The sequence below is a fragment of the Anomaloglossus baeobatrachus genome, chromosome 7 (assembly GCF_048569485.1).
Source record: "Anomaloglossus baeobatrachus isolate aAnoBae1 chromosome 7, aAnoBae1.hap1, whole genome shotgun sequence".
In the NCBI taxonomy this organism is placed as follows: domain Eukaryota; kingdom Metazoa; phylum Chordata; class Amphibia; order Anura; family Aromobatidae; genus Anomaloglossus; species Anomaloglossus baeobatrachus.
In genome coordinates this window covers 91,847,323-91,866,215 of record NC_134359.1, presented here as the reverse complement: position 1 = coordinate 91,866,215, position 18,893 = coordinate 91,847,323, and the positions used below count along the sequence as shown (strand labels likewise).

General features: G+C 44.5%; 1 protein-coding gene across 2 annotated transcripts in view; it reads left to right on the top strand.

Moving 5' to 3' along the window:
* The window catches only part of TRPM8 (transient receptor potential cation channel subfamily M member 8), a 184,002-nt gene that overhangs the window by 95,780 nt on the left and 69,329 nt on the right, over positions 1-18,893 (top strand). For both annotated transcript variants that reach the window (XM_075317472.1, XM_075317473.1), the window contains 5 exons: positions 5,094-5,266; positions 7,596-7,770; positions 7,990-8,057; positions 11,039-11,239; positions 17,685-17,787. In XM_075317472.1, coding sequence (XP_075173587.1) covers positions 5,094-5,266; positions 7,596-7,770; positions 7,990-8,057; positions 11,039-11,239; positions 17,685-17,787 — 720 coding nt within the window. The remainder of the gene's footprint in view (positions 1-5,093; positions 5,267-7,595; positions 7,771-7,989; positions 8,058-11,038; positions 11,240-17,684; positions 17,788-18,893) is intronic.

The following is an 18,893-nucleotide window of genomic DNA, read 5'->3' as shown; positions in this document are numbered from 1 at the left end:
CATATCCAACAAAATGGTAACTTGCTGGCCTCTATTTTTCTGGATTTGTCTTAGAGCTAGGATGGACTATGAAAAATAAATTATACTCATCCCAGTCCCCCCTTACTTGTTCCTCCATACAGTTGACTCCCTCTGGTCCAGTCTTCTTCAAAATGCTGGGAAAAAATGAGCTAGGGCATAAGTTGGTATATGTGCGATAGTAAGAGCACCTTCACACTGTGGCCATTTCACAGACAAAACCCAGGAAAAAAACCCCACAAAAAGAGCATATACCCTATAGTAAGTAAATAAGTAAATGGTAGTAGTACATGTAAATAACATAGGGTACTTGATTAACATTTTTTGATCAAGAAACATAAAATCTATCCTAATGCAACAAGGTTTACCCAGTCAGGATGGTCCTACTCTAGTATTCAAAATGCTATTTGGTGTCTCTGTTGCTTGTTGGGCCTCATGAAAAGATGTTGTGGGGGACTACACATCTTAAATGGGTGGGCTGGGATACCACATTTATCCCAGCCTTAACCCATATTTTCAACCTATCTTTAACCTCTGGTACTTTCCCTTCTTCTTTCAAACACGCACAATCACACTCCTCCTAAAGAAATCATCCCTCGGTCCAACCTCTGCTACCAGCTATTGCCCCATATCACTGCTCCTGTTCTCTTCAAAACTCCTCGAACAGCATGTTCATGCTGAAGTTTCCACCCACCTCTCATCCAACTCACTCTTTGACAACCTACAATCCGGCTTCTGTCCTAACCACTCTACCAAAACTGCCCTCACCAAAATTACTAATGACTTACTGCCAAAGCCAACAAACACTTCTTTATACTCCTCCTTCTAGACCAGTCCTCAATCTTTGACACTGTCGACCACTTCCTCCTACTACAGATCCTCTCTTCCCTTGATGTCAGAGACCTTGTCCTCTCCCGGATCTCCTCATACCTTTCCAACCATACCTTTAGTGCCTCCCACTCACACACTACCACCTCATCCCGCCCACTCTCTGTTGATGTCCTTCAAGGCTTTTACTTTTCTACATCATTACTTTTGACCTGGGCATATTCATAAAGTCCCATGGATTTGAGTACCACCTGTATGTAGATGACAGTCAGATCTATCTCTCTGGCCCAGATGTCACTGCCCTGCTGTCCAAAATTCCAGAGTGTATATCAGCCATATTCTCCTTCTGCTCCTCCTGCTTCCTAAAACTGAATGTGGGTAAAACTGAACTATTCAGCTGTCCCCTGTCTCACTTATCTCCCCTACCTGATCTAAATATACAATAAATAACACCACACTCTCCCCAGTACCCAAAAGCCGCTTTCTCATATTAACCCTCGACTCTGCTTTGTCCGTCATACTGCATATCCAATCTCTCACCACCTCTTGCCATCTCCAACTGAAAAATATTTCCAGAATCCGTCCTTTCCTCAACGCCCAATCGACGAAAATGCTAGTGTATGCCCTCATAATCGCCTGCCTCGATTACTGCAACATCTTCCTCTGTGGCCTCCCTGCTAATTTTCTTTTACCTCTCCAGTCCATCTTTATCTCTGCTGCCTGACTAATCCACCTCTCTCCTCTCTACTCCACTGCTTCTCCCCTATGCAAATCCCTTCATTGGCTCTCAAGCCCCCACTGTATTCAATTCAGACTACTAAAGCGGGCTTTACACGCTACGATATATCTAACGAGATGTCGGCGGGGTCACGTCATAAGTGATGCACAACCGGCATCGTTAGTTATATCGTAGCGTGTGTCGGCTATGAACAAGCAGAAATACTCACCTTCTCGTTCATCGCTGACACGTCGCTCATTTTCTAAAAATCGAGCGTCCTGTTGTTCATTGTTCCCGTGGCAGCACACATAGCTCCGTGTGACACCACGGGAACGATGAACACAGCTTACCTGCGTCTGGCCGGCAAAGCGGAAGGAAGGAAGGAGGTGGGCGGGATGTTTACGTCCCGCTCATCTCCGCCCCTCCGCTTCTATTGGCCGGCCGCTGTGTGACGTCGCGGTGACGCCGAACGTCCCTCCCCCTTAAGGAAGTGGATGTTCGCCGCCCACAGCGAGGTCCTTTGGAAGGTAAGTACGTGTGAAGGTGGGTTACGAGTTTGTGAGACACGGGCAAGAAATTGCCCATGCCGCACAAACGATGGGGGCGTGTGCGATCGCACACGCGTTCGTTGGCGAAAATGGACGCGTGTTAAGCAGGCTTTACGCTGACCTACAAAGCTGTCCATAACCTGTCTCCTCCATACAGTACAGACCAAACGTTTGGACACACCTTCTCATTCAAAGAGTTTTCTTTATTTTCATGACTCTGAAAATAGTAGATTCACATTGAAGGCATCAAAGCTATGAATTAACACATGTGGAATGAAATACTTAACAAAAAAGTGTGAAACAACTGAAAATATGTCTTATATTCTAGGTTCTTCAAAGTAGCCACCTTTTGCTTTGATTACTGCTTTGCACACTCTTGGCATTCTCTTCATGAGCTTCAAGAGGTAGTCACCAAAAATGGTCTTCCAACAGTCTTGAAGGAGTTCCCAGTGATGCTTAGCACTTGTTGGCCCTTTTGCCTTCACTCTGCGGTCCAGCTCACCCCAAACCATCTCGATTGGGTTCAGGTCTGGTGACTGTGGAGACCAGGTCATCTGGCGAAGCACCCCATCACTCTCCTCCTTAGTCAAATAGCCCTTACACAGCCTGGAGGTGTGTTTGGGGTCATTGTCCTGTTGAAAAATAAATGATGGTCCAACTAAATGCAAATCGGATGGAATAGCATGCCGCTGCAAGATGCTGTGGTAGCCATGCTGGTTCAGTATGCCTTCAATTTTGAATAAATCCCCAACAGTGTCACCAGCAAAGCACACCCACACTATCACACCTCCTCCTCCATGCTTCACGGTGGGAACCAGGCATGTAGAGTCCATCCGTTCACCTTTTCTGCGTCGCATAAAGACCCGGTGGTCGGATCCAAAGATCTCAAATTTGGACTCATCAGACCAGAGCACAGATTCCCACTAGTCTAATGTCCATTCCTTGTGTTCTTTAGCCCAAACAAGTCTCTTCTGCTTGTTGCCTGTCCTTAGCAGTGGTTTCCTAGCAGCTATTTTACCATGAAGGCCTGCTGCACAAAGGCTCCTCTTAACAGTTGATCTAGAGATGTGTCTGCTGCTAGAACTCTGTGTGGCATTGACCTGGTCTCTAATCTGAGCTGCTGTTAACCTGCGATTTCTGAGGCTGGTGACTCGGATAAACTTATCCTCCACAGCAGAGGTGACTCTTGGTCTTCCTTTCCTGGGGCAGGCGTCATGTGAGCCAGTTTCTTTGTAGAGTTTGATGGTTTTTGCCACTGCACTTGGGGACATTTTTAAAGTTTTCCCAATTTTCTGGACTGACTGACCTTCATTTCTTAAAGTAATGATGGCCACTCGTTTTTCTTTACTTAACTGCTTTTTTCTTGCCATAACACAAATTCTAACAGTCTATTCAGTAGAACTATCAGCTGTGTATCCACCAGACTTCTGCACAAAACAACTGATGGTCCCAACCCCATTTATGAGGCAAGAAATCCCACTTATTAAACCTGACAGGACACACTTGTGAAGTGAAAACCATTTCCGGTGAATACCTCTTGAAGCTCATGAAGAGAGTGCCAAGAGTGTGCAAAGCAGTAATCAAAGCAAAAGGTGGATACTTTGAAGAACCTAGAATATAAGACATATTTTCAGTTGTTTCACACTTTTTTAAGTATTTCATTCCACATGTGTTAATTCATAGTTTTGATGCCTTCAATGTGAATCTACAATTTTCAGAGTCATGAAAATAAAGAAAACTCTTTGAATGAGAAGGTGTGTCCAAACTTTTGGTCTTTACTGTACATTTCTGAACTAATCTCTTGATATACTCCAACATGTAATCTCCGGTCCTTCCAAGATCGCCTTCTCTCTTCCACACTTATCTGTTCCTCATCCAGCTGTCTCCAAGACTTCTGCCGAGTATCCCCTGCCCTCTGGAATTCTGTGCCTCAGCACGTCAGATTATCTGCTACAAACAGAACTTGAAAACCCATCTCTTGAAAAATTCCTACAGTCTGCAATGACCCCGCTGCCTCCCCTCCATCGCAAGAGCTTTTGCCTCATCACCACTGGAGCTGCCTCGACACCTACCACACCTACTATTCCCCCCATTATCTTATAGAATGTAAACCAGTAACGGCAGGGCCCTCTCCCCTTCCTACCAGTTTGTCTACTGTAACTTATATCTGATTTTAGTATGTAACCCCTTCTCGTGTGCAACACCATGGAATCAATGGTGCTTTATTAATAAATAATAATAATAATAATAATAATAATAAAAAATCTAAGAAATCTAACTTCTTGGCCGAAAACTAGCAATTCAGCAGAATTTGAATAGCAATTCTGACTCGAGGACTCTCAGTTCTTTTAAACAATTTTTTTTTATCACTCAGCTTTAGTGATTTTATCTATACAGCTATGACAATGTATAAAAATCTAAATTAAGTTTAGAAATAACATTAGAAGAAAAGCTATTTCCTAATAACCAGTGCCAAATTTGTAGAATTATTAATTCATTTAATAGTAAAGAAGCCCCCATGATGTCCCGTACTTTGATAACGAGCAATTCCACCGAAATATAAAGTTAATTCTGCACAAATACAACCACAAGGTGGCTGTGATCACTGAGTATGAATGTGACCTACTCGGCTATTTTATAACTACAGCAGATAATAATGTAGAGCGTTTTCTGTCTGGTCCCTGCTGTGAAGGCACAAGTCATCCTCTTGTCCTTGGATGAAGATCTGTCAAGGCTTGAGCAATAATCATGGGATTTTGGAATTTATGTTTAGACATTTTTGTTTACTATGACTATTCATACTATAGCTATACTTGTATTCTCAATATGTACATACTTTCTTTTCCAACTGCCCTTTATCTGTTCAATTTGATTAACTGACAATTAACATTTAAATCATCAGTAAATCATGATCAAAATTTGATTTTCAAAGATCATATCATACATTATTATTTTTTTTTTTTTTTTTTACATACGGTCAGGTGCCTGGATCCTCTCAGGAGGCACTCACTATGGTCTTATGAAGTATATTGGAGAGGTGGTCAGAGACAATACCATCAGTCGGAGCTCGGAAGAGAAGGTTATAGCCATTGGCCTTGCATCGTGGGGTATGATCTCCAACCGTGAAACTCTTATCCGGAGTTCCACAACTGAGGTTTGGACATTAATATTTATTTTTAGCCAGCAAACATTTTATTCACATTGATTTTATTTCACATCATTAGTGGATTAATGTAAATGCAATTCATTGTTACTATGACAAGAGGATTAATCATACAAGACCAAGGATGCAATATTTTTTATTTAAAAAAATTAAATTATTTTTACTACTTGTTAGTTAAAACGATGAGGCTGAAAAGGCAAAAAGCGCAAAATTGGTGTCTTATTCTGGTAGGAACCAGGGGGTGCAGGGAATCACTCACCTGGGTGAGTTGTGCAAGTCATAGCTTCTATAATGCGTTTCTTAGCATCAAAACGGCTGCTGTAGACCCACGAGATAAAATGTCCATCAGTGGAAGTGAAGAAATGGGTTGTCATTCTACTATGCTGCCGGCTGGATTAAGGAAAGCAAATGGTTGTGTAACGTCCTGGTGGTGGATCCACGGAACCGAGCACCGGACTCCCCCAGAGAGACAACCAGGAGCGAACCCCTATACAGGGACTGTCCGATCACCCCTCCAGAGGGCCTGGATGCATGGTAGCCGGAACACGGGAGAGTTCGGATTACGATTCCTTCTGAAGTCTTTACGGGATATGGCTATGAGTCCAACGGGAACTGTATGCAGGACGGGTGACTGGAACCGGGTACAGGTGCAGAGTGGTAACAGCAGACGGGTCCGGGTCCAGCAAGACGTGCAGGCTGAAGCAACCAGGTGGAATGCAGGGTCGGTGACGGGTACAGGCTGACGAAAGATGGCGAGGTCCACAGCAGACAGTCACCGAGGCAACTCCTGGGACACCGGCAGGCTGGACACACTCGGGACAGCAGACGGGCACTGCGGAAGAGACAGGGTTAACCTGGGTACAAAGCACAGAGGGACCTGAACAACTAGCTACAGGAACACATTGAACAGGCACCGCCCACATGGAAAAGGAAGTCTTATATACCCTGTACCTGTAATCAGCCATATCCTGTTCCAGTGTCACTGGCCGTTTAAGAAGAGGTGAGTGAGCACGCGCGCGCCCTAATGCACTTGCGCGAGGCCTGAGTGCCGGAGACCAGTGCAGGAAGCAGAGAGGGAGGTGGAGGAGATGCAGGGGAGCCAGGCACAGCGTCGCGGGTCGCAGCGGGACCGACGGGCAGAAGGTATGGAGGACGCACAGGAGGGGGAGCAAGAGGAGCAGCTGCGGACAGGAGAACCGGGGACCGAAGCGGTGAATGACAGGCGGCGCCGTGATCCTGGGAGCGTGACAGATTGTTCTAGTTCTACGCATTTTGGAGCTAGCATGCTCCTTCTTGAGGAACCAACAATGTTGTACATTGCTATTGTTGGTTCCTGAAGAAGGAGCATGCTAGCTTTGAAACGCGTAGAACTAGAACAATTAAATCTGTTGATTATGTCATTTGCTCTCCTGAATCCATCCGGCAGTGCGCAATGACAACCCATTTCTTCTCTTCCACTGATTGAGCATTTACACTAACAAGTAGTATATCATTCTTCAAAAACCTATGATCTTCAAAAACGTATGATTGTATGTAATCTTTGAAGCAATATTTAGAAACACTGAATATTTCATAGCCTCATAGGTATAACCTAAAATTGCTGGATCCCAGTACACAATTTGTAAAAAGGCCCAATTTTTACCATTTATGATAGTGTATTCTTACATGGGAAGGGGGCTTCTGGAACACTTCTGGCACCCGGGCCCAGGTGTGACTGCCAAATCTGGCACAGTAGATAGCTGTTGTCGACACAGTCATTTGTCCAACAGCTATCTCTGCCAACTCCACCACACATAGGACTTCTCAGTTAAGCCAAGCACTCCAGTGTTTTCTATGTGAGACTCCACTGTCAGCGGCTTATATCCAGGAGAACAAAAAGCTCACCGGTAGGAACTCCAATGTGCCAATTGTTCTCTCACCCAACATCATATGACTGGGAAAAGTTGGGAGGTCCCATGTACATTAGACTCTCGATAATATTGGGGAGTTTGGCTGACGTTTGATTTATGTGTATGGACACCTTAAATGATCACCATATTTCTGTTGCGTTTTGACTCTAAAAATGGATATGTCAATCTTCATCTTTTATTTTAGTCTGCTGATAATTTTATTTGAAGAAAAATAGAGGCTGCTTTGATAGGGTTTTTAGTTGGGTTCCATTGGGTTAGAGCAGTCAGTCATTCATTACCCCTTCCCAAAAATAATGTACTCGTACACTGCAGCATATCTAATCATCCTTTATAGACTTCAAAAAACTTTTAAATGCAATGTATATAGGGAAAATCATCAAAGTGATCTCTTACATCAGATTATGTGACAGGGAAATTATGTGGCCCATTACATCATGGATGAGCAAAAGCGGGACCCTCTCTACTGTCTGGACAACAACCACACCCATTTGATTCTGGTGGACAACGGATCTAATGGCCATCCAAGTACAGAAGCTGATGTCCGAGCAGCATTGGAAAAATACATTTCAGAACTCAATGTTCCAGGTATAAACTATCATAGAACATGGTAAATGCTTTTAGTCATAGAAACTGATTTTTTTTCTTCATTATTTTTATTAAATTTATATTTTAGTAGTCTGGGCAACTGTAAAAGAAAAACTCATCAAAACCATATGATACTCGTAGATACAATTTTATAGTAATTATTATATTACAATTTCTCTCTTTACATTCCTAACTTTGTTTATCTATGTTTTTCTGAAGATTCCAATTATGGTGGAAAGATTCCTATTGTATGCTTTGCTCAGGGAGGTGGAAAAGATGCATTAAAGGTGAATTACAACTGAATACTTAAAATCATTTAAAAAAAAACTTTATTGTTTAATTTATAATTATTATTTATTTTTAAGCACCTTTTATTTCAAGGCATTGTACATGCAAAGAAAAGTGCAAACAGTACATAATAAACATATAACTGTCACAGGAGTGATGAGTAACTGAAGCAGGGGCACCTAGACTGGCCCTCAAACTGGGGACCCTGTGTTGTCCATTGTCCCAGAGGTACACTCAATGGTAGCAAGGTCTGGACCGCCAGCGTGACCCTAACATTTCCTCTTCCCCACCCCTGGAGAGGGCCAGGACCGAAGTAATAAACCCCGCAAATAACGCAGACAGGGGAGAACCAAAACACATACACACTGCAATCAGACCCAAGGGAGGGAGGAAATAAACTGACAACAGAGATATTTTCAAACCACACAAGATCATATTACAGATCACCAGAAACTGGAACACACGCTAAGACCGGAATCACTGGAGCAAATCTGGAGCTACTATCGGCGATGAGGAAACAGATCCAGCACCTTATAAAGAGTGGAGACAGCTGTGAGTCATCATTAGCCACCTGAGCTCTTAGCAGCAGTTCACAAGCCAGCAGGGATTAACTCCTGCTGCTGGACTGATGAGCAGTGAGCATGAAACCGTTGCGTGGCTCTCACTGAACAACTAACAGACCTCAGGTTGCCTGTCAGACCCTGCAGTGTGAACAGAGTCCGACGCCACGATGACATCAAGCGACTGCACAGCAGAACACTGCATGACAGTAACACGACAAAACAAGATATAACATTAAGTAAGAAATAGGGAAAATACATATAACTAAGTGAATGACAGACTCCTGAGAAAGAGGACCTTGCATGTAAGGCCTTACAATCTGTAAGGTAAGAGGGAACGAAACAGTGGGTGAGGGTAGATGCTACTTAGATGGCAGTATACTGGCCTCAGATTTATTTTTAGGCTTTTTTGAAGAGATGGGTTTTCAGCTTACTTTTAACAGTTCCAAAGATGGAGGAGAGTCTAACTAGTTGGGGTAGACAGTTCCCCAGTATGAAGAATGTATGATAGAAATCTTGGAGAATGTTGTGTGAACAACAAATAAGACAAAAGCTAACGCAGAGGTCCTGTAAGTCCCAGAGATTATCCAGGAAGAGGTATTGAGAGATTCCAGATGTTTGATATGGAAGGGACACTTTATGGACAGCTTTGTCATTGTTAATATTTTGAAGTGAACTTGCTGAGCAATGGGTAGTCAGTGAAGAGTTTTGCAGAGGTAGATGAGTAATTAGGGGAGAGATGGAGCAAACTGGCAACAGAATTGAGAGTGGATTGGTGGGGTGCAAGAGTATTGTATGGGAGTCTACACAGAAGGATGTTATGTCAAACCAGTTATGACACCAGGCAACCATATGAACAGTGTTTCTCCAGAATATCGTGTTTTATAATATAATTATAATAATTATAGACATATAATTGGTGCAACCTGTGCAAAAGGGTCCAAAAGTCAGGGGGCCCATTCCCATTTCTACCTCCAAACCATGTGGAATTGTGCATTATGAATAGTTATCGGACTGCAAAGGACCCATATACTGTTCTTGTACAGGGGCAATTTTCTGTCTGTGTGCACTAGTGATTTTATTAAAAAGATTCTGTTAGCACATAATGACTATTCAAACTAAGCATATGCGCTCTGTGTACCTTTTGTGTGGCTGAGCACTTCAGGGCACCTTTCCACCTATTTGTTTCTAAACTATATCAACCTTTTTTTTTCCTGACTTACATCTCTGGATTTACAGAATGCAGAGAGAGAAAGGCAGAGATAGATACAAAAGAAGTACAGTAGATGGAAGGTAAATTGAACTGCTCGGCTACATCATGTGTGCACCAAGTTCTTGTTCTTGGTTTCAACAGTCATTTTGTGCTGACAGATTCCCTCTAAAGAAACTCTGCCATCAAAATTGGTATCCAGTAAATATATTGCAATCATTATATTATACAGCACTGTGTACTTACAATTGCTCATTTTGCCCTTCTACCCAGTTAATTCATCTTTTTTCCATTAGGTTTATATCATCATGAGATTAAAAACAGACTAGCCAAATCCTTTTAAGCTTAATGTAGAAACAGGAAGTCTCTTTTATCTACATGAGCCATTCTTCAACTCCTGACCCAGCTGCACTGTTCCTTTCCCTGCCAGGGACTTTGCAGTGATGACTCATGCAGGGAATAGAGACTTCTTGTTTCTACATAGAGCTTAGAAGGATTCACCTAATCTGTTTTTGAAGGGAATCCATCTCTGGGTTTTTGCCACCTAATCTGAGAGCAGCATAACGTAGGGGAAGAGATCCTGATTCCAATGATGTGTCACTTACTGGGCTGCTTAGTGTAGTTTTCATAAAATCACTGTTTAATCAGCAACAAATCGTCCAGCACGTTCATGAGCTCTGTATAACTGCTAGATCTGCAGCAGAGAAAACTTTGATTTTATCAAAATAACAGCAAACAGCTCAGTAAGTGACACATCGCTGTAATCAGGGGCTCTGTCTCTACATTATGCTGCACTCAGATGGGGAAGCAAAAACCTGGTGACAGATTCCAATTAATAAAGCAATGTCATAGACCTAATGGAAAATAGAAGAATTGACTGGGTAAAAGAGCAACATGAGTAACTGTAAGTACACAGTGCAGTATAATATGATGACTGCAATATATTAGAATAAAAACTTTGATGGGAGTCCTTATTAAAGCTTTATAGGCAGGCTTAAAAAAATCTGAAAATTGATAATGTTCATTTTCAAGAAAAAAACCTGCTTCAATGCCTTCATTAAATTATTGGTATGCAGCAAAGGCAGAAGAGAATAAATCTTATTTATATTTGTTTTTCTCATTTAGGTCCTTTTTTATCAATAATTGTAAATGCTTCCTCTTCTATATCAATATATATATAAATAACTATTACCATGTTTTAACTCCGCAGGCTATAAATACAGCCATCAAGAGTAAGATTCCATGTGTTGTGGTGGAGGGATCTGGTCAGACGGCCGATGTGATTGCCAGCCTTATGGATTCTGAGGGCACGTCTCTCGCTTCTTCAGCCATTAAGGAAAAACTGGTTCGATTTATGCCCCGCACTATTTCTCGTTTGGCAGAAGATGAGATGGAGACCTGGATACGATGGGTAGGGTATTCTTAATTTTCTTAAACATTGGTTTTAAAAGAATGTTCCACAATCCATCTAAAATCTATTGATTCAGATATCGCTGTAGATTTTATCAATTATATTAGTCAGAACGCCATGGTCCCGATTAATCAAAGCCAGCATTTTTCAAGCTGATGGAGTCAGACGCTCCTAATTCATTAAGAGGCTCATGTTACTAAATGAATCAGGAGAGTCTGAATAATAGTGTGTGCCTCATTGTGCACATTACCACAAATCTTACTCCAGTTGGCATCCGGAGTAACATTTGTGGCTTAAGGAATGCTGCTGCTCGTCATGAATTTGACAAGTGGGGATTGCAACATCCCTGTCCCACGGCCACTCTGCCCACTTCATCAGAGTTGGGTGAAACTGGCATAAGAACACCAAAAATCACGAAGTTTTAGTGCAGCCTCAAGTTTCTCTAACATTTTGACGTATTTCTAAGCTTTTTATGGCAGTCTTTTGGCATAAAAGTTTTGATGAATTGGGTCCCCTGTATTTGGACACAGAGCTCAAAAAAATCTCCTGTAAACAAGTGGTACACTTTTGATACAAAATTTTATAAACCCATGAACTTCCAGTAAGTCAAATCAACAATTGGATATCCAAAAAAAAAAATATTTTATTGATAATTAGACACACATAACACAATATTGCTGAGATATCTCATAAAACCTCCTGACGAAGTCACAAGCGAAAAGTGCGTTGGGGCACTGGGCAGTGTAGTCTTTATGTCAGCGCATGGTTAATGACATTCATGGATTGGTACCGTAGGGCCTTTTTGATACCTATTCATATGACAACTCTTCCAGGCAGCCTTATATGTTGAATTGCATGTTACTAAATCCTATGACAACTCTTCTGGGAAGTTTTATATGTTGAATTGTATGTTACTTATTCCTATGATAACTCTTCTGGCAGTTTTCTATTTCTGAACTATATATCATTAACTACTCATGACTACTTTTGTCCCCAGTTTAGTTATATATACAGTATGGTTGATATGTGTTTAACTTTAATGGTCCTAACATTGAACAATCTTTTGTGGAATGTTTTGCACAATTATACAAGTTGCTATCATGTTACCTCCTGATTTTGCCCACACTGCCTTGTTTTTATAGGTGTGGGGTGATTTTATGAGATATCTAAGCAATATTGTTATGTGTGTCTAATTCTCAATAAAATATTTGTATTTTTTGGATATACAATTATTGATTTGACTTATTGGAAGTTCATGGGTTTATAAATGTATAATGCTGATTTATAATATTGGGCTCTATACTTTTCATTGGTTTAATTCAATACAAAATGTTGGTTGAATCTGCAACTGAGCCTCTAAGGCGGGCTTTGCACACTACGACATCGCAGCCCGATGCTGCGATGCCGAGTGCGATAGTGCCCGCCCCCGTCGCAGCAGCGATATGTGGTGATAGCTGGCGTAGCGAAAGTTATCGCTACGCCAGCTTCACACACACACTCACCTGCCGTGCGACGTCCCTGTGGCCGGCGACCCGCCTCCTTGTTAAGGGGGCGGGTCGTGCGGCGTCACTGCGACGTCACACGGCAGGCAGCCAATCAGAGCAGAGGGGCGGAGATGAGCAGGATGTAAACATCCTGCCCACCTCCTTCCTTCCGCATATCCTACGGAAGCCGCAGTGAGGCCGGTAGGAGACGTTCCTCGCTCCTGCGACTTCACACACAGCGATGTGTGATGCCGCAGGAGCGAGGAACAACATCGGACCGTCGCGTCAGCGTAATCATGGATTACGCCGACGCTGCACCGATGATACGATTACGACGCTTTTGCGCTCGTTAATCGTATCATCCAGCCTTTACACACTGCGATGTCGCATGCAATGCCGGAAGTGCGTCATTTTCAATTTGACCCCACCGACATCGCACCTGCGATGTCGCAGTGTGCAAAGTGCCCCTAAGGCTGTGTGCCCACGATCATGTATGGCAACGTTTTTGATACTCCGTGTTTTCTCTGTTTCCAAAATGCTGAATTGTACAGTACTGTACAAGCACAGTGGATGGATTTATAGAAATCTTCTTTTTTCTGCAGTGTAAACTGACATGCGGCGCAGGGAGAAAACAGCGAAAGTCTGCAGCACCCAGTTCTTTGATCGTGGTCACGGACAGCTACATTCTCCTGCGGAGAGGCAAGTGTTCTCCAGAGGAGAATGTAGTGCCCATGCACACAATCAAGGAACTGGGTGCTTCTGATTTTCAGTGTGTTCTCTACGCTAAGAACACTCGTGTCTCTGTGGCGCCCCTGAGGCTTCAGTCGCCACAGGCTACTGCATCTCACCAGAGGTATGGTTCTCATCCTGGGTAAGGAGGAGGTCTGTGCCGGTTCACAACATCCACATCCACACATAAGCCAGTTGCCCACTCACTGGGACGGGGTATGGGTAGGGTCATTAAGGATGGTCACCATATTGTTTGGGGCCTCCCACCGACTAGCTCAGGTACTCAAGTGGGCAGGACAACTGATTTGGGGAGCAAGAGCCACGCACACACTTATTCAGTCTAGTCACTACCGGGAACAAAGTGACACGCAGGAGAATATGGTCACTTGAGGAGAGCTAATAGCTCCCTCAGGACCAGCGCACATCTCAGGGTGCAGATCTCTAGGCTGGTGGGCACTTTACGGCCTGCCAGTAGAATCCGCCGGGTGGAGGATTTCAAGTCTTCTGGCCCACAACAGCACCTGGGGCAAAGCAGCATATAGACCCAGGACACATGACCATAGGGCGGCCCATCAACGGACTCGCGCTACCTGCTAGATGGGACGGGAAGCATACCCACCCCAAAGGACAGAGGTCCCTGTGTAGCTTCAAGTCACAGGGACTCACACAACAGAGCTTAGGGAGGAAGGACTCACGAAGTATCTCTCCGGTACCGGCCCACAAACTATCCGGGATCGTCTGGAACCCATCACAGCGGAGTCTGGCAGTCTAACGGCAGGAGCAACTCAGTGAGTAAATATCTTACACTGCAACCGCTGTGTCGTCTGATCCTTCCCACGCCCTGCGCTTCTGTGACGCCCTGGACTAGCCAGGTAGTCACAGTTAGCCCCATGCACTACACCCATCTCCAAATAAGGTGACAGCAGCCAACCCATTAAAACCCTGGTTACCTCCCTCTGGGTTTGATGTCCACACCATGGGGGCGGAGCCTGGCGGTTGGCCACGTTCCCCAGGAGTTCACATGCCCAGAGGCAGGAAAACAAAAGCAGATCTGTTTTGGAGGAGGAGAGGAGTAGTTGAGAGAGGAGTTAAGAGGAGTAAAAATCTGTCTGTGTTCTGGGTAGGAGCCCGGGCACTTTGACCAGGAGGCAGACAGTGGTGGCCGTCTGCAGGAGCCGGGAAGACAGTCGTGGTGGAACCGTAGGTAGCCGGGACAGGGTAGTGGCCCGCCGATACCGAACCGGGGAACCAGCTGGAAACCGGAGCACAGTTGGAGTACTCAGACCCTGAAATGCGGTCCCAAATCTACCAGACCCCGTTAATTAACTGATTGAGGTCTGGACTCTAGGTCCTTTCCCACCCAAAGTCCCGAAAGAGGGCAACAGCCCACCAATTCCGGATAACGGCCACCGCCAAGGGCCAAAGATCCACCGGGCCAGCGCCTGCGGGCAACGGGCTCTCCCGACGTACACGCCGGATAGCGGGACTCCCGTCGCTGAAGTGCGGTTGTCCAAAATCTACAAAAAGGTGCAGGAGAAGACGGACACCACCAACCATTTGGGGACCGAAGCGACCGGCTGCGGGCACCGACTATCCACCATTTGGTTTACCAGAGACTTCCGTGTGTTTGTCCGAGTGAGTACTACTGGGCCTGCGGGCCACGCACCGACACTGCACCACACCAACCGGGTCCCGGGGCCACCATCCCCTGCCCACGGAGGGGTTAACATCACAAGCTGCCCCCAACATCTCCCCTGGGGTGCCCAGTAACCGGCAGCGGTGGTGCCTACATTCACCACAACCCGTGGGTGGCGTCACGAACTCTAAATCCAATCCAAAACCCCACTCGACACGCCAGCCCCCTTTTACAGAGCGACGTGACCCCCGGTCCGGAGACGCTCGAGCCACCGACACACGAGCCCGGATCCGAGCGGCTCGGCTGCAGCCGAGTGCGGGGCGGTACACTTCCCACACTGGGGTGGACTACTACTTTCAACTTCCACCCTGGGGCCTAGCTCTGCCTGTGGAGAGCTGCAACATCTGAGCTACGTTACCATCCGCCCCAGCAGAGGGAGACCTTGCACAGCGGCAGCTCGCTATTATAGCCGCATACCACAGGTGGCGTCACAAAAGACAATTACCCCCTCCATCATCACCATTTCCCCCATCTATCCCTCTTGTTTGACACCACGGGATCACGGAGCCGGGCCAGGCCGCTATGACAACCCAAACCCCCAACACCGGCCCGATGACGAGTAATTCGCCAAGACCCTGCTGGCGCGTCACCTCCACAAGCATAAATTAAAATGCTGCCGGTCAGAAAACCGTGCCGCATGTCAGTTTACGCTGCGGAAAAAAGAAGCCCAGTGAGCATGGGATACAGTGTGTGCGGATTGTGGGTACCTACCTTACCACAGGTGTGAACAGAGCATAAGAAAGTTTTCATCCTCACTGCCTTTGTATGACTATATAAGCCCTGCAGCACTTTTTCTAGACTTCGCCATTTTCATTTTGGCCGTCCACTCATATTCTTGGAAAGGATTACTTTATGGAAAAAGCAATTTTGAAGAAATATGTACCAGGTCATATATAGATTCACTTTTATCTCACCATATCCTCAGATGTTTCATTTTCTTATTAAATGGCAAACGCTGAGCAAGTTGCCGATCCCATGCCTGCGTGCTTCTAATCATCTTTCTTATAAAAGCGATTAATTTCTAATGAAGGTTTCAGCATCCAGACAGATCCGGCTCCTGTTCTTGTGATAGGACTTAGTGTTCTTTCATTAGCTGGGTATATTGATGCTATTAAAGGGCAGATGTAACATTTTATGTTCCTAATATGTGTATCAAATTGCATTTCCCTTCCACAACACTCCAGAACATTACCCGATCCATACATTAGTCATACAGCGTGTACTAATCATTCTTATGATGTTGGGAAAAAAATGAACAGCTATTAAAGGGAATATTCATGGACATAATTTAGCAGCTATCTTTAGAATCAAGAAAGTGATTAACCTCCCGCAATGAACTGGGTCTGAAAGCCTGCCCGTATGTACTGACTGACAATATTGTGAAACGAGATTTACTGTATTTTCTGGATTGTAAGACGCACTTTTTCCCCCCAAAACTGGGGGTTAAAATGAGGGTGCGTCTTACAAAACGAATATGGCTTATCGGGGCATTAGTGGTGGAGCGGGGTCATAGGAGACAGGGTCACAAGACACGCTGAGGGGTGTCACGGCGGGCGCCATTGATCTGAGGGCAGCGCCATTGATCTGTGGGTGGGATGTGAAGGTGTCACAGGATGTGGTGTTTCGGCGGTGGGTGCATTAAGTTGACTTCCAGCTCCAGTGAATCACCCGCGGTTGACGCAATGAACTTCAAGAAAATCGCTGGGGAGGCAGCTCGTGCGCAGATTGACACTCTGGACTTCAAGAAAATGGTCGCAAAGTCCTATCTGAGCACGCGCCGCCCCCACGGCCATTTTCTTGAAGTTCATGTCATCAACCGCAGGCGATTCAATGGAGCCTGCAGTCAGCCCAATGCACCTGCCATCAAGACACCCTGTCCTGTGACACCCCCGCAGCCCACCCGCCCGCAGATCAATGGCACCCACCGCGACACCCCCAAGAGCTTTCTGTGACCCTTCCTCCTATGACCCCTCTCCACCAAGGTTGCTCCAGTAAGGCATATTCCGGGGGAGTCAATTGTACCCGTCGCTACACACTTGTGTCTGCAGTGTCGCCGACCCTCCTGAGCCACAACACTCCCTCCTCTGAGCTCGCAGCATCGCCTACCCTGCCTCCTGTGACCTTCCTGAGCTGCTCCACCACCACCGCTCCCCCCTGGTGAGCATAAAGATTAAGATGCACTAGGAGTGTAAGACAGACCCTCATTTTAACATTTAAATTAATTTTTCCAATTTTCCTCCTCTAAATTTGTGTGGTGGGTCGTATAATCTGGTCCGTCTTATAAAATGAAAAATACGGTATATGTAAAGTACAGATATCGATGAATTGTTTATCAGATGGAGATATCCATCATTTGGTTCCTAGGTGCCATTACATTTTATTTTAGGTTATGGGACTTGGGTCAGTGTTATAGCAATCTCAATAATAAGTGTTTCATAGTATTATCCATTGTCATAATAAACCTTTTAGCTTAGTTGTTGGAGTTGTCGGAGTGAACAGCACCAGTTCTGTTCTGATTTGAATTCTGTTTTTGCAGATTAAAGAAATAATGGAGCATATGCATCTTTTAACTGTGATAAAGATAGAGCAAGCGGGAGATGAGATTGTCAGTAACGCCATCTCTTACGCTCTTTTTAAAGGTATGCAAACAAATAACGGGAGCTGCAATTTTATTACTTTATGAATATACTCGATATATGTTAGCATCTCAGGTAGTATGAGCTTAGATATATAAAGTTGTGCTCAAAAGTTTACATACCCGACAGAGTTTTTGCTTTCTTGACCTTTTTCAGAGAATATGAATGATAACATTGTTAGTTGCTGGGTGAAGCCATTTATTGTCAAACTACTGTGTTTTCTCTTTTTAAATCATAATGAGAACCAAAAACATCCAAATGACCCTGATTAAAAGTTCACATACCCCAGTTCTTAATACCGTGTATTACCCCCTTTAACATCAATGACATCTTGAAGTCTTTTGTGGTAGTTGTAGATGAGGCTCTTTACTTTCTCAGATGGTAAAGCTGCCCATTCTTCTTGACAAAAAGCCTCCAGTTCCTGTAAATTCCTGGGCTTTCTTGAATGAACTGAGCGCTTGAGTTCTTCCCAGAGTGGCTCAATGATATTGAGGTCAGGAGACTGAGATGGCCACTTCAGAACCTTCACTTTGTTCTGCTGTAGCCAATGACAGGTCGACTTGGCCTTGTGTTTTGGATCGTTGTCATGTTGGAACGTCCAAGTACGTCCCATGCGCATCTTCTGATCAGTGAAAATTTGCCTCCAGTATTTGCTGATAACGTGCTGCATTCATCTTTCCTTCAACTTTGACCAAGTTTCCTGTGCCTTTGTGGCTCACACATCCCCACATCATCAGCGATCCACCTCTGTGCTTTACAGTAGAAGTGGTGTTCCTTTCATCATAAGCCTTGTTGACGCCTCTCCAAATGTAACGTTTATGGCCAAAAAGTTTGATTTTGGTCTCATTACTCCAAATTACCTTGTACCGGAAGTTTGGAGGCTTGTCTCTGTGATATTTTGTGTATTGTAGGTGGAATACATTGTGGCATTTGCGCAGTAATGGCTTTTTTTCTGGCAACTTGACCATGCAGCCCATTTTTCTTCAAGTGTCTCTTTATTGTGCATCTTGAAACAGCCACACCGCTAGTTTACAGTGAGACCTGTATTTCAGCTGATGTTATTTGTGGGGTTTTTTTTAATCCTGAACAATTTTCCTGGCAGTTATGTC